The sequence below is a fragment of the Arachis ipaensis genome, chromosome B01, assembly GCF_000816755.2.
Source record: "Arachis ipaensis cultivar K30076 chromosome B01, Araip1.1, whole genome shotgun sequence".
NCBI lineage: Eukaryota > Viridiplantae > Streptophyta > Magnoliopsida > Fabales > Fabaceae > Arachis > Arachis ipaensis.
Genome location: NC_029785.2, coordinates 53119356 through 53135179, shown reverse-complemented (window position 1 = coordinate 53135179; position 15824 = coordinate 53119356). Strand labels below are relative to the sequence as shown.

At 38.0% G+C, this 15824-nt stretch overlaps 2 protein-coding genes and 1 long non-coding RNA gene across 9 annotated transcripts; 2 read left to right on the top strand and 1 right to left on the bottom strand.

Moving 5' to 3' along the window:
* LOC107618055 lies at positions 3550-4766 on the top strand. The gene is made up of 2 exons (XM_016319985.2): positions 3550-4163; positions 4261-4766. The coding sequence occupies exons 1-2, from the start codon at positions 3693-3695 to the stop codon at positions 4426-4428; spliced, it is 639 nt and encodes a 212-aa protein (XP_016175471.1). The 5' UTR covers positions 3550-3692; the 3' UTR covers positions 4429-4766.
* Positions 4998-8299, bottom strand: LOC107630459 (programmed cell death protein 2). Of its 2 annotated transcripts, none has more exons than XM_016333605.2 (11): positions 8164-8299; positions 7691-7951; positions 7476-7559; positions 7159-7289; positions 6971-7068; positions 6327-6415; positions 6134-6242; positions 5874-6028; positions 5717-5787; positions 5391-5505; positions 4998-5258 (listed from the first exon to the last, which is right to left on the bottom strand). In XM_016333605.2, the coding sequence occupies exons 2-11, from the start codon at positions 7922-7924 to the stop codon at positions 5088-5090; spliced, it is 1257 nt and encodes a 418-aa protein (XP_016189091.1). In that variant the 5' UTR covers positions 7925-7951; positions 8164-8299; the 3' UTR covers positions 4998-5087. The 2 variants fall into 2 exon arrangements, with proteins under 2 accessions (XP_016189091.1, XP_016189086.1); XM_016333600.2 differs by having other exon boundaries at positions 7691-7930.
* LOC107630452 lies at positions 11313-15375 on the top strand. Of its 6 annotated transcripts, none has more exons than XR_002361541.1 (5): positions 11313-11594; positions 12082-12311; positions 12433-13899; positions 14411-14437; positions 15173-15375. It is a non-coding gene; the product is annotated as an uncharacterized LOC107630452 (long non-coding RNA). The 6 variants fall into 6 exon arrangements; XR_002361552.1 differs by lacking the exon at positions 15173-15375 and adding an exon at positions 14701-14719; XR_002361537.1 differs by having other exon boundaries at positions 12433-14437.

The window sequence follows — 15824 nt, the reverse complement described above, 5'->3', positions numbered from 1 at the left end:
TTCCAGTATGATCGAGAACCGACAGATGATTAGCCATGCAGTGACAGTGCATTGGACCATTTTCACTGAGAGGATAGGATGTAGCCATTGACAACAGTTTTGCCTAACATACAGCTTGCCATAGAAAGGAGTATGAATGATTGGATGAAGACAATAGGAAAGCAAAGGTTCAGGAGGAACAAGCATCTTCATACGCTTATCTGAAACTCTCACCAATGAATTACATAGGTATCTCTATCTTTAATTTACGTTTTATTTATATTTTAATTATATTTTAATTATCAAATATCCATAACCCTGCCTGACTGCCTGACTGAGATTTGCAAGATGACCATAGCTTGCTTCAAGCCGACAATCTCCGTGGGATCGACCCTTACTCACGTAAGGTTGGACGACCCGTTAGTTGTGCGAAGTTGTGACAAAGAACTAAGATTATGAACGTGCATATTAAGTTTTTAGCACCGTTACCAAGGAATGAACCGTCACGATTTCTGCGCACCAGTTGTGCGGAGTTGTGACAAAGAGTTGAGATTACAATTGTGCATACCAAGATGTTGGCGCCATTGATGATCACAATTTCGTGCACCAAAGGTCACCTCTTCCAACAGGGTCTGCACCATTGAATCCAATGCAGGAAGCTAGTGAAGCCACTGCATCATGGTTGGCAGGCTTCCTCAACTTTGTGCCCACCGCAGGATTCAAAGCCCCAAGAAAGAAGTGATTAATGTCCATAGGATTAGGATATCAGTCTGAAAATTTGTGTTGTTTTGTGAAATAATTATGACAATGTTCTATTTATTTTTGGTTTGTTCATTGATGAGCGGATATTTTATACACTTTTCAGCACTATTTTCCTTATGTTTTTTGTTATGTTTTGTTAAGTTTTAGTAAGTTTTAGTGTTAAATTTACTTTTTGGATGCTACTTTGAGTTTTTGTGGTTTTCTTATGATTTTAGGTGATTTTTGGGTGATTCTAGCAATTTCTGGAAAAGTCTGATTCAAAGGCTGAGAAAGGACTGCAGATGTTGTCGGATTCTGACCTCCGTGCACTCAAACGAGCATTTCTGAAGCTACAGAGGTCCAAATGGAGCGTTCTCAATAGCGTTAGAAAGCTAACATCCATGGATTTCCACCAATATATAATAGTCCATACTTTGCTCTGGAAATGATGGTCCAAAGTGGGCGTTGAACGCCTACCTTACCCCTTGTCTAGAGTTGAACGCCCCAAAGGGAGCAAATCGAGTTGGACGGCTCAAAAGGAGCAAGCTCAGCGTCCAACGCCCCAAGGGGAGCCTAAGCACATGGAATCACTCAAATCTCAGCCCAAACACTCACAAAGTAGACCCCAGAAGTTGATTTTTGCATTAAGAGTCTAGTCTGTCTTATTTCTGTAATCTTTAGTTATTAGATTAGTATTTAAAGAAGAAATTCATTATCTTCTAAAGAGACTCTTAGCACATTCGAACTTTTGATATGATTTTCTGTAAGCTATGAGCAACTAAACCTCCTAAGTTAGGGTTAGGAGCTTTGCTGATTCTCATGGATTAATAATATTACTGTTTCTATTTCAATATGTCTAATTCTATTCTCTTATGTATTCTCGTTCTTCATCTTATGAATTGAGAATGAACCGTGACAATCATCCTTATTCTACATGGGTTTCGTGCGAGTCCTGACCCGGATAGCATAGAGCTAAGGCTAGAGAATACATTGCGGATTCCAAGAGAGTGCCTGGGTTAGCTTTGGATACGTGACGTGAAATCCCGTTAACCGTGGGTTGGTGAGGTCTCTGTGGCACTAAGGCTAGAGTAAGAAAAGCAGCATTCTCTGATCTAGAAGATCCGACCTTGTCTGTGGCGTTTTGAGTAGGATCGCTAAAGGGAGTGGATTGCTTAGAGCTTCATCTTTTGCTATAATGAGAAGCCATGGGTGACTTGATGAGAGGACATAAGTCACTCGCCTGGTAAATTGCTATAGTAGAGGAGATTAACTTGATGAGAGGACATGAGTTAATCACTTACGGCTGCCATTGAATGAATCAAGCGTTATTGAAGTAGACAATAAGAAAAGTTAATCCAGAAAGATAAAGCATCTCCGAAGCCTTAACTGACTTCCGATCACTGGTTTCACCTCAATCTCGTATTCGTTTATTTACTATCTTGTTTATGAGTTTTTTACAACAACCAATTTCTCTAATTGCCTGACTGAGATCCGCAAGATTGCCATTACTCGCTCAATCCGACAATCTCTGTGGGATTCGACCCTCACTCACCTGAGGTATTACTTGGATGACTCGGTATACTTGTCGGTCGATCTGTGCGAAAAGTTCCGAGCCAATTTCTCGCACCATTCATGGTGATTTATAGACTTCTTTGCAACTATGTTATGGTAATTAGGTTACCGAAAAATAGCTAAAACAATGCTAAGTTTCTTTTTTATTGTTATTGTCATCACTGCATTATTGCAGAACTTTAGATGAACTAATGTTATTTTGGATCAGTTATGAATGATATTTTATGTTAGCTATTGTTATTGTTGCTTATCCATTTGATAATTGTGTCTTTAATTACATTTACAAAAACAAAACCACACAAACAAGCTACGAAAGAGCACAATCATTTCATAAATCAAAACCCACCTTATATCAATTACAATGTTTATAAAATGGATTACCTTAGCATCATGATTTTGCATTGCAGGACTGATTCTATTCAAACCTTTAACACCAACATTAACACAAACACAAATACTATGAAAAATACTAAACCAAGCACTTGGATCATCACTTTTACATTTTTTACATTTGCTTCCAGTTTACCCACCTTCCATGCAATGTTCATCTTCATCTCACCATTCTCATTTTCTTTATCAAATTTCATCAGCACCTCATCTTGTACAGAATCTGCCCAGACAAATAACCCGCACTAATTCTTTCTACTAGTCTGCAAATATACATCAAGTTTAACAAACATCTACCTCAAATCAATAATATTTAAAATTTCAAAAAGTTAACGTACTCACATTATAATTTGGACATCCGAAGAACGGCTTATAGGATGCGTCTTTATCCCTGACCACCTAAGGACCGGCCGACACCCACATCCGCACCACTCCGGAACTAGTCCATGCTTGCTTCGCACATTGTTCCTTGTCCACTTTTCCGTTGTAGAGGAGCGATTCGACCTTCCTGAAACGTGACTGTCACTCATGGGCGCAATAGCAATAGCAAGAAGAGGAAGAAGAAGAGAAAGAAGAAGAAGAACTATGTTTAGGGTTTATGATTGGTGTCAAGGACGGCATTGAAAAATTTTGGAACGTATTCCACATTAGCTAGCCATTTCAGACGTCCTACGTAAAAGTGGGTGCTCCAGATCAGTGCTCCGCCTGCTAACTCATGCCGGAATTAGATAAAAAGACCTATATGTAGCCCGGAGCTCAAGCTGAAAGATATATTTAGTGCAATTGAAAACTGAAAGATAACATTAGTGCACAGACCTAATATGAAGGATCACTTTAGGAATTTACTCCCTTTTTGTCATAGGAAACTAGGGCGGAGGCCCACAAAAAGCTGTTATTTTTAGAAAATATTTTTGTCCAACAACCACGACGACCCGACCCGTGAAGATCCTTCAGCTCCAACAATAATCGCAACGAAGCAGCGCGCTTTCTTTCTCCCAAATAAAACTGCACCGATGAGAACCGCTGTTCTCTTCCTCACCGCTTTCCTTCTGATCGCAGCAACGCCCTCTCCCTCCCAATCCCTCTCCTTCGCTCCCTTCTTCCGCTTCCAGCGCCTTCTCTCCCTCTCCAGGTCCCTACTCCACAGTGTCGCCGACCTCCGCGCCAATCGCGGCGACGTCTCCGGAGCTCAACGTGTCCGGGCACTATCTCAGAAGCTTGATGGAGGGCTGGGCCTTGGATTCTGGAGGATGGCGTTGGGTGCCGCATGGGACTACGCGTGGAATTGGAGGAGCCTGCCCCTCGCGCCCGCGGAATTATATGGCGCTGTTTCGGACTTGAACGAGTTGATGACGGGACTCAGTGAGTTGACTCGCTTGGAGTCGGCCGCCGAAAGGTCTGCCTGGGTTGCCCGAAATTACCAAAATGTATTCACTGTCTCTAAATCTCTCTCCGCCAAGCTGCTTAAAGCGTTTAGCGAATCGGTATGAAACGTCGTCATTTCTTTGATTTATCTAATTTGATTCCGTTAATTTTGTATTAAGCTGTATTTGAGTGACATAAAGGTTATCATTGTTGCAGGGTGTGTTGAGAGAAGTGGTGGAGACGGTGCAAAAAGAGGTGGTGGAAGGTGGATTAATAAGAGATTGTCTTGAATTGGGTAGCAAGGATTTTAGTTCTTTGATTCAGCTTCTCAAGGATTCGCTCTTGCAATTCTTTCCTCTTTCTGATCGAAATCCTGAGCTATAGCTACTAAGCATCTAGACCTTTGATCACTTTTTTAGCATTGATTTGTTAATCCACTATATAGTTACTTAACATTTTGGTGCTTTTGGGATGATTTAATTTAATTGGAGCTGTGTTAAATTCAATTTTCTAACTTCGCTTCCTGTAGGTTTTCCTCTTAGAAAACAAGTCTACTGTTAATTGGTACAAAGCTTGTTTGAGAGAAATATAATATTATTCATTTCGTGTTATCTTGTACAAAAAATGTTATCATATTCCGTCTACATCAACTTAATGAAGTTCTATTATATGTAAAGCTGCTTCTATTCAACAATGTAATCATCTTCCCTTCTTTTGATTTAGTTTTGAACTTTTGATTGAGTTTTGGACACTTTTAATGCGTTAGCGACTAAACCATTAATGTATGACGAGCAAATATTCCCCCGAAAAAAATAATATATTATATATAGTAGGAACTCCAAAAATTACACAAATGTACAAAAAATAGCCTATTTCTAATGAAAGAAAAAATTTTCAACAAAAGCCTATAAATTACACAATAACCAGTCATGATCCTCAAAGTTGAAGACTGAGGTAAATACATATGTTCCTATTCTCCCAAATCTAAAACGTCTTAACAAAAAAAGTTCTTAAATTTTGAATACAAGGGCAAGGTCAAAATTTCAGTGTATCGCATTATGGGAAGGTGAAAAAAGTTGAACAAAAGCATACTCGTCTTTGTAAGTCAAACCTGCCTCGCAAGAAGCTTCACATGCATACACCACAATTGAAGCCCAGTCCAAAGAGTCCGCTTCATTGTCTACCCCGAAGTAATATAGCAGCTGTGGTAAAATCTGGCACCACCAACAATAACAGCTTATTAACTAAAACTCTAAAAGTAACATCGATACCTCAAAAAAGAAATAGTATAATGTAGTAGAACGATGAAGAACCTCTCGAGCAAAAAATCTCACATAACTACCTACCTGAAATTCATGACACCTTGGTCCACCACAGTAACTGCATTTAGGGATATCAGCATTGGATGGCCGACCACTCGAAACAGGCCATATTGGCTTCGCATTTGTATCCCTATAGTACCTGCATTTACCATAAGTTTGTATCGGTCAATTGAATGGAAATATATCTTGAAATCAGTTCAATCAATTTGGTTATTTTGAATTTGTTTATCCATTAGGCAAGAAAATCTGACTATGGAACATTGTTAGCAAATAACTACCATCGTAAGGACGCTAAAAGAAGTTCTTCAATTTGGTTAAAGCACTCTAAATAGCTTAATAATAATAATCACCTCAACACTTGTTCAGGGGCCTTGGCAATGCGTTCTTGGAAGTAAACCCAACACTTTTTGTCATCATCACCCTGTTTGTAAATAATATCATTAGCAAATAATATGCTTAAACAATAAGCAACATCACTTCAGTGATGAAAACAACTACCGATAATACCTGAAAACTATCCATAAGTGAATTCATTGTGTCATCAATCTTGTTCTTCGAGATCAAGGAATTAGATAAGGCATTATCCTCAGGAATGTCTGTGTTATATTCACTTTCATGTTCAATGATGATTTCAAATTCAGGCCACACATTCTTGCTTCCAACTGTATGGTAAGATATCGGATGTAATGAACATTATGCTAGGAAGCCTTAAATTTTAGATTAACCTATGTGACTCTTGACTTATACAAGTCTTAAACAACTGTGACCTTTATGAGAATCCAATGAAGTGGCTCCACTTTTATTGGATTCACCAATAGCTGAAGAAACTTTCATCTGCTGGCAAGCAATTTTATGACCTGAGCGCCAACTCATTACCTGCAAATTGAAAGTGGAAAGGAATTTTATAGGATAAAATTTGTGGAAAGAAGACTAAATGAAACATTTAAACAATTCGGCTACCTGGTGTTTCTCAGAGCAGTACTGCACTTGTCTGCAACTACTGCAGAGTTTATCTCCTTTCCATGTTCCACACCAATTGCAAAAAGCAGCTAAAAGAAAAAAAGATTCCCATCTTTTAATAAGATGTGCCTAATCAATAGAAGTACTAATACACCGATCTTAATATGAAAGCAGGTCATATATTAGTCATATATACAAAGCAAAAATAATAGTAGAAATAATGCACAGTATAGCAACAATAAAAATACAATGTACGAGCAGCTTGTTCAGGGTATCAAATTAAGTTTGAGATTGAAATGTAGCAAAAGCATAGTGCCACAAAACCAAAAAGATGGATTGCATGTACTCATGAACTCTATAACTTGTGCAATAACTCTAGAATGCTACTCCTCATAAGGAAATAATCACCAGTTAAAAAAAATTCATAAATCAACGGATACAACTAAGAAAACTAGCAATTGAATAACAGAACAGAAACCACACTCACACAGAAGCAGAGACCATCTGATAATCATGAATACCATTTTCCCAAGATACAAAATCACACAAACTTGTAAAAATGAATCAAATTGCAATAGCATATACATTTATATATGTGTATGATACCCAACAAATAACCCAAAATAAAATGATGATAAACTGACCTCCACTGCCAGAAGGTTTGTAATTCCCATCATTCTTAGGGGGTTCACTCGAGTAAAAAGGATTAAAGCGAGGTAACTGACAACGGAAAACCTTCACACTTCAATAAATCATTACAGAATCAGAATTCGGCCAAAGGAATCAAACAAAAATGAAAACAAAACTTTCTTTCTTGTCAGACATTACCAACCTTCTAGATGGCTTCTCTGGATCGCGTTGCCACTGTTCATGCTGATCCCTGAGAAGACATTTCATCGAACGGCACATGAAAACAAACAGCATCCGGTGAAATGCACTTTCCTTCTTAGTAGGTGCATAAACCTATCATTTCAAGGATTCCACTAATCCCTTAGCTGGGTAGAAGAAAAATGATATATCCTCCTAATTGGTGTAGCTAATAATTCTCCTAACTTGAAATTTCGCTCACATCTTTGAATGAATATCGTGTAAATTACAAACCATGCCATTATTAGGAAGGTATAGCAACAGTGATGGATACAATGATACCTGAACCAGGAATTGTAAAGGCTCGCCACAAATGTCACAAATTGATGACCTCCCTGATGGTATATCCACAGGATCAAGCCAAGCCTACAACAATATTCACAGTTCACAAAGAACACACCAACATAAAAAATTGAAACTTTCCTTGTTTTTATATAACAGCCAGGTTTTACTTTCATTCAATAAGAGGCACAAACACAGAAGCATAGTGGGAGTACCGGTACTCCACCAGCTTTGCTCGGGAAAAATTGGCGCTCAAGAGACCATTCATTTTTGGGCTTCTCAACGAACCCAAGAGTGACAGCTTCTTCTTCTTCTTCGTCATCGTCGTCATCATCTTCGTATTCGTCTAGAACAATGTCTTCATCAACAGCATTATCATCATCATTGTCATCGTCAATTCGAACGGCCTTGAGCTTCTCAGCATGCTCTCCAATGGCGTCAACATCCATGGTAATCTGCTTGAGAACGATGGTAATCTGAATATCAAACCAATCATGCTATCGAATGACTGAACAGGAATTCACCGGATAATAAAAATTCTAAATAATCAACTTTGAGCCTCAAATCTAAGTTTAACAATCAATCATACCAAAATTTATAAAATTAGGGTAATTACTACTTTTGATAATAAAAAAGTAACAAGGTCCAGAGTAAAAAAGTAAGGAAGCATATTAGAAGATGCCCATACCAGAGGAGACAGAGGTAGAGCAGAAGCACAAGCACAAGCTCAAGCACGAGGGAGGAGGAAGCGGCAGAGGCGAGCCGAAGAAAACTTTGCCAAGTTCGAGGGGGCTATGCAGTAAACTTTGTTTTTTTTGGGTATTATTAGGTTTTGAGAACCGAACCGGTCATCGAACCGTTCTGATTACTAGTTTATTGGTTTATTAGTTCAACTGATTCAACCATAATTCAATCAAAAAAATTGTTTTATAATAAAATAATAAATAAAATATAAATAAATACATTAAAATATAAAATATAATTATAGTCTAATATAAATTTTAAAATATCATCCAAATTAAAAGTACTATATATTCCACAATGTTATAATCTCATTTAAATACAAACTCAAAAATCAAATAACAAAAAAAATGTTATATAAACTATAAAGAAGATAAGTGTCATATAAACTACAAAGAATATTAAATATCATATAATATATCTCAAGGGACATTAGTGTATATATTTACAAATAAAACAAAATTGTATGTAACCCACAGCAACAATAATCAGATGGGGTAAAAATCAAGTACTAAATATTAAATTGAAAATTTAATAGCAATGAAATTTGTTATAGAATTTCATGAGACTATAGGGGACATGGGCTGCAGTATATTCTTGGCATCTATAGTTGACTACAGAAGAAATTTATTTTAGTAATAAAGATATCAATAAAATGAATCAGCTTAATTGGTGAAAGGGAGCTAAATTGGTGAAATGTAATCTGGAATAATGTTCACTGTATATATTTGGGGAGACCGAATTGAAAAATACAGTTATTCCAGATCCCAAGCGAGTCAATTATGGTTCACAAGGTAGTAGGATTGTAATAACTGAATCAGTTGATGGTACTTTGCGCACTGCAAGCATAATGTCCAATAGTGAATACCCAAAGCTTAAGTACTCTATCTCTCTTGAAATTGTTCATACAAAGTTGTGTTTAAATAAGGAAAAATAATCCACTCAAATAAAACTTGAAAGGACTCGATCCAATTATGAGGAATACATAGAGGAAAATGATAGGCCAGTGACAAAGCTATTTTAGTTTAAACTAGGCCTCTTTATATCTTCCAAACCAGCAAATAAGCATAGTTCCATTAACAGAGAATATGTCCACCTCATGAAATAATTTTGCGGCGTACAAAGCAGACAATGGTCTCTGCTCAGCGGTTGAGAACAATAGTATTGCCACAGGCCAATGCCAGTCCAACCTTCCAAGCAAACATGAGAAGAGGGAAATTCCAAGGAATGATCTGACCAGCAACACCGATCGATTCATACAATGTTTGCACATGATATTGCCCATCAGCAATGTTTTCAATATTTGCAATGTTTTCAATAACAATATTGTAGGCTTACAACAACCCATTAATCTCAACACAGATAATTAGACACAGTGGTACACAATAAAAAAAAATTAACAGCAGCAAGGTTAGAATCAAGAATATCATAATCAAATCACAGATTAACTGATTAACTAACAATTAAAAGCACAATTACAGTTACAAAAATAAAAAATACCTTCAAGGGAAGGGCTGCGCGATGGAACAGAGCTGACGCCGCTGAAGGGACTGGAACGCGGTGAAAGAGAGCTGGCGCGGCGGGACAGTGGCTACGCGATGGAGGCTTCGACGTTCGAACGGTGGCTGCGGGATGGAGGGAAGGAAGTTTGTGACGTTTGCTACATAATGGAGGGGAAGTGAGGGAGCAGGCGGTGGCTGTTCGAAGTTGGAAGGTTGCGACGGTGGTTGTTCGAAGTTAGAAGTGGCGACGGCGATGGTAGCAAGTTGTGGCTGGACGGAAGTGACACTACAAGAAAAAAGGCCTATGGCCACGCTTTTTTTGCCACGCTTTAAAAGCATGGCCAAAAGTGGTCAATGGCCACGCTTTTTGTGAGGGTGGCGATTGAATATAGATTCAGCCACGTTTTTTTCCGCCACGCTTCAAAAGCGTGGCGAAAAGGGTCAATGGCCACGCTTTTGTAAGGCTGGCAGTTGAATAGAGATACGGCCACGTTTTTTTGCCACACTTCAAAAGCGTGGCCATAGACAAAAACAGGGACGTTTTGAAAGAGTGGCAGGGTTTCACTACAGTAACGTTTATAAAGCGTGGCCATATCCTGGTGCTCTTTTACCACGCTTTTAAAGCATGGCCATATCCTGATGCTCTTTTGGCACGCTTTAAAAGCGTGGCCAAAAGGTTTTAAAAAAAACCTAATAACCCGCCCCAAACCCAATAACCCCTCATCCAGACTCTCTCACTCTCAACTCTTACACCGTCACTCTCATCGATTTATGGCAATCTCCCCTCGCTGCGCCATTTTGAGGATTTGAGGAGAAGAGCTCAGATCCCCGCCCTCGCTGTGCCATTTTGATGTCATCGCCATTCCTTTCCTGCTTTCGGCCATCCCACACCTGCCGTAATTGTCCTCCACCACCGGCGCCACCAGGCCCCTCCAACCCCAACCTGACCACGTACCTGTACCACACCGACACGGGCCTCGTGACTCTAACATGGTCACGCTCTATCTTAGGCCGTTCCCTCCACGTCCACGTCCACAACCACAACCCCTTCGATTCCCCTCCTCCTTATAAAGCCCTTTATATTCTGGAAGAAGCACGGATCCAAAATCCTCTCTTCCACCACGCGAGTCTTCTGGAACCTCTCCAAAGCCAAGTTCTCTTCCTCCTTCTCCCCCGAACCCCACTCCTCCTTCTACCTCGCTCTCGTCGTCCACAACCGCATCGTTCTCCTCCTCGGCAATTCCCCCAAAGACGCCTACTCCAAGTCCAAGGCTCTCTACGCTAACAACCCCCACTCCCTACTCCTCAAGAAGGAACATGTCTTTGCCGACACCGTTTACTCCACCACCGCCATTTTCGGCGGAAAGACCCGCCGTATTCAAATCGACTGTGGCTCCTCCAGGGATAACGACTCTGCCTCCTCCAAGCTCTCTTTCTCCGTCGACAGCGACAGGATGCTGCAGATAAAGCGCCTCAAGTGGAAGTTCAGGGGGAATGAGAGAGTTGAAAGCACGGAGGGAGCGCCGGAGCTTCTCCCGAAAGAGAAGGATTCAGAAGGCGGCGAAGGTGAAAACGAACAAGGACAACAAGGAAAAGCGTCAGAGGGAGAAGAACGAGCTAGCGAATCGCCTTGCGAAACTGAGTCATAGCGCGGCGTGATGAAGAGTTCAGATAAACCTCCGATGGGGTCGAATTCAAGAACCCTAGCTGCTGAATCACCTGTTGTGAACAATCGGAGTGATGGTACGGTTTGGTTTCAATGAGTATTTGCATATTTTTTAATCTTCAAAAATCTAAATGAGTGATTTCTTTGTGGTGAAATGGTCCGGTTGGGGAGCCTGCTATGCCGAATATGGATGTCAAAGCTGAAAGTAAGGTTAGAGCATTTCCATGATAACTTGTTACTATTTTTATTATGTTTCTTAAATCGAGATTTTAAGTATTGTTTTGCTGTGATCGTTTTAAATTTTGTGGGAATCTCACTCTTTGTGTTCATCTGCTTGAAGTTGTAAATTGTACTTGTACATATGTGATACGTGAGAAGGGCTGGTTTTGGTTATGGTTAGAATTTTCTGAGCTGCCTGATTTAGGGTTGTTCTTATCTTTCTTAATGTTGAGTGTATAGTCTGAGCTACCTGGTTTAAGGCTGGCTGGTTTCGTTTATTGTGTTGTTTTGGTTTTGTTTATTGTAAATATGGACTTTGTAATCAGACACAAATACAAGAAGCCAGAAAGATCTTTAGTCTTTTTGAGATATTTATTATATTAAAATATATTTTGCTTCAAATTTATGCTATTATATTATTGGTACTAGACAAGGACTTGAAATCTTTGACCTAATGCTAGTGCTTATTGTAAGGCAGAGAGTGGTTGGCACAAGGAAAATGAAATCCTTGATGACAGTTAGGTCCAGCAAAGTAGAAAGAAAGGGCCAGCTACCTCGCATCTCGATGGATTGAATTGGGAGGTGTTTGTTGTCAATGAGTCGGATGTCAATGCCTTTTGGCTACCTGGTGGTGAGATTGTTGTATACACCGGATTATTAGAGCATTTTAAAAGTGATGCTGAGATTGCCACTATAATTAGACGTGAGGTATAATTGTGCTTTGTTTAACTAATTGTTTTTTCGGTTTAAGATTTGTAGGAGGTTCTTGGTTTATTAATTCTTCTGAAAGATATCTATGCTTATTTGTCTGTTTTTTCTTCTTAATTAGGTTGGTCATGCTTTGGCCCGACACACCGCTGAATATATGACAAAGAACTTATGGTTTGCTATCCTGCAGTTTATTCTTTATCGATTTGTCAAATTTTAAAATGATCTCTCAGGTTATTTACATACCTTTTTCAAGCTAGTTTATTGACTTAGTCTCTGAGGTAGAGTAACTAAACAAAAAACTTAAATGATCAAATATAGTGTGAGGAATAATTTCCAACTCTATCTGACTTGTTCAACAGCAAATTTGTGAAAGTAATCTCCTACTTACTCGTTTCGTTTTAGCTTGCTCCTCGTGCACGGCAGTCACTACTCACTCACCAACCAAATAATGTTTCTCTATTTAAACATTTCATAACTAAGCTGAATTGTTTAGGAAGGAAGATGGCGGGCAAGCAAAGTGTTTCCTCTGACCCCCTGAGCTGGGGCCTAGCAGCGGATTCACTCCAGGGCAGCCACTTTCATGAGGTCAAACGCATGGTGGCGGAGTACCGAAAAACTATTGTTATGCTCATTACTCAATGGACTATGTCTCTGCAAATTCCTGTTGCTAAATAAATGGTTCATGTTATTGAGTTCAAGAAGAAAGAGTAGCAATTAACTAGTAAAAGGCATAACTAACCTTGATAGAGGGTTTATTTATAGTGGCAGAGCAAATTTTAGTTTTATATCCATGCCCCTCAACAGTTTGTAAATACTTATTTTTATTTATAAATTGAGGGGGCAAAGCAATTGACCTTTTTGTTTCAAGTCGAACAGCTCTCATTTTATTAGTTAGTTTCAAGATGTACTGCAGTTTCTATGTTTTAATACTATTTTAAACATGGATGGTGAGCATATTCTCAATTGCTCGTTTTCGTGAAATTAATTCCATGCTAACAAGGATGCTGAATACATAATATGCTGTAGAATGAGAACAAATACTCTTGACGTGTTCAAAAGTTTGCTGATAAATTTTACAATTACTCTAATTATTTATCTGTTTCTTTTACATTACTCTTGGATATATTATATTTGTTTGTCCTTGGTTTTATTCAATTTCTGCTGCTGAAGGAAGTTACCACCAGTATTAAATCAGGGGAAAATTAGCTTTTTGTTTAGTTTATTAAGTAATGTTAGTACCAGAGATACATTGATCCACAGATGTTGTTAATTATTCAACTCAATTTTTCAAAGGTTTTTATGAAGTATACTAGGATTGTATCATAACATTATGCTGTAGTTTTTTGCAGATTTGTGTTTTCAGTAAATAATCAATCGAAGATTGTAAGCAAGTGCTTGTATAGGAAGTAACAAGCATAAGCATTTTCCATAATTTATGTTATAGGAATAGCTTATTGATTTTCCATAATTTTGGGGAAACTAGAAACAACCTGTGCTGCTTTGCTCCTATGTTCTTTCCGTACTTCTTTCGCGCTGGTTTATGATTGGTCAGTCTTCTCTGCTCCAAAGGTCACTGATTCTACTGGTATGTTGTGAACGTAAAGATTTTCCCTCAAATTGTTACCTTGTTGCTGAATTAAATATCAGATTGGTAGGTAGATCCACTGAAATGACCCAAAATGAATAAGTTCTTTTCAGCTGGAAGGCAAAATTCTAATTTAAGTCCTGACAAACAAATTTTTAATTTGTTTTTACTATTTTATTTTTGGTAGAATTTGTGTGTGTATTAATTGTATAGAGTTAGTGTAGTTTGTGTTTTTGAACAATTTAGTGTAGTTAGTGTACTTATTGCCCCCTTTTTCGCTTAGCTATTATCTTGGAGTTTAATTCTTGCTTGAAATTGCACGATCATGCGTACATTCTAGCAGAAGAGATGCTGAATCCAATCCTTTGGACTATCTGTAACTCTATCTTCATGCTCAATATTAGATAGAATGCATAGCTAAATTTATCTGGATTTTCTTTATTCATTTGTTCCATTTTCTACTTTTTATGATATCTGCGTTAATTTACTGTTCCCATTTTTCTTCTTCTAGATTCCAGAACTGTGATGGCAATTCTTGGTAATGGTCTCCTCTAATTATCACTCTTTTTTTTATCCCCCTCTCTTGTCATCACTATATCTATCTATTATGATGGCCTATAATTTATGTTATTGTACCCTGGTAAATCTTAACTCTTCATGTTTCTAGCTGCTACCACGAGCAACTTAGTATTTTTTTTATCCCCTGTTGTATTTATTTTTATTCATTAGGGTTCATTGATTTTTTTTTGGGGGGGGGGTAACAGTTTTGACTTTTGAGCACTTCTTGTTTACTGTTTTAAGGTGACTCCTAAAGATGTTCGGAAACTTAATCTCCCTCCGGAATCAGTGAACAAAACTCCATCTAGGGAAACATTTGTTAAATCAAATTTGCTGAAGGTCTGTTGCTACCCTCTTCCCCCTCCCATCCTCCATTTCTTAATCCTTCTTCATTGCTTCTCGGTGCGCTTCTTCTTTCCACCCTGACACACACCATTTTCTTCCCATTGTCCACTAGTTATATATGTAAGCCCAAATTGTCATATAAATTCACTCCATACTAATTAGTAATTTTCGGAGATTAATATTTAATAGTTTCTTACGCCATCAATATTAATATAATTAATTAAATTGAAATATTTAAATTATTATAAATTAAATATTTCAATTTAAATATTATATAGTTTCGTATTATTGTACTTTTAGATTTGCATTTACCAATCAGTGAGCATAGTTTAGTTTCTGTTGCTTTATTGTTCTTGATATTTTGCTGCAGGCTAGTATTGGAATGGATAACTTGAACACTTAATGCACAAAGTGGAGCAATTTTAGGTTGATTCTGATCTTTTACTAAGTATTTAGGCTGATGAGCATGTCTATTAGTGTAATTTGATATATTATGAGCAGTTCTAACTTGTATTGTTTCTGTATTTTTCTTCGGTTTTTAGTTTTGAAATTTAAACTCAGATTTATTTTGTATTTGAATATTAGTTTTTTTAATGTATAAAACAATTATAGTAAATTATATATGTCACTAATTATTGTTTGATATGTCTTGTAATAAAAATTGCATACTATATTTGTAGGTTTGGTAATAAAAAAGGATTGAAAATTTATATTGTGTAGCAATGAAGATCAAGTAAGGAAAAGATTTTTTTTTTTAAATTTAACAAGGCTTTCGCCACGCTTTTAAAGCGTGGCTATATATCTTACTATGGCCACGCTTTAAAAGCGTGGCCGTATCTCTTCCTATCGTCACGCTTTAAAAGCGTGGCCATACCTCCCCTTTTGCCACGCTTTAAAAGCATGGCCATATCTCATCTACTGCCACACTTGTAAAAGTGTGGCCATATCTGCCCTATGGCCACGCTTTAACAGCGTGGCCATATCTCTACCTATCGCCACGCTTTAAAAGCGTGGCCATACCT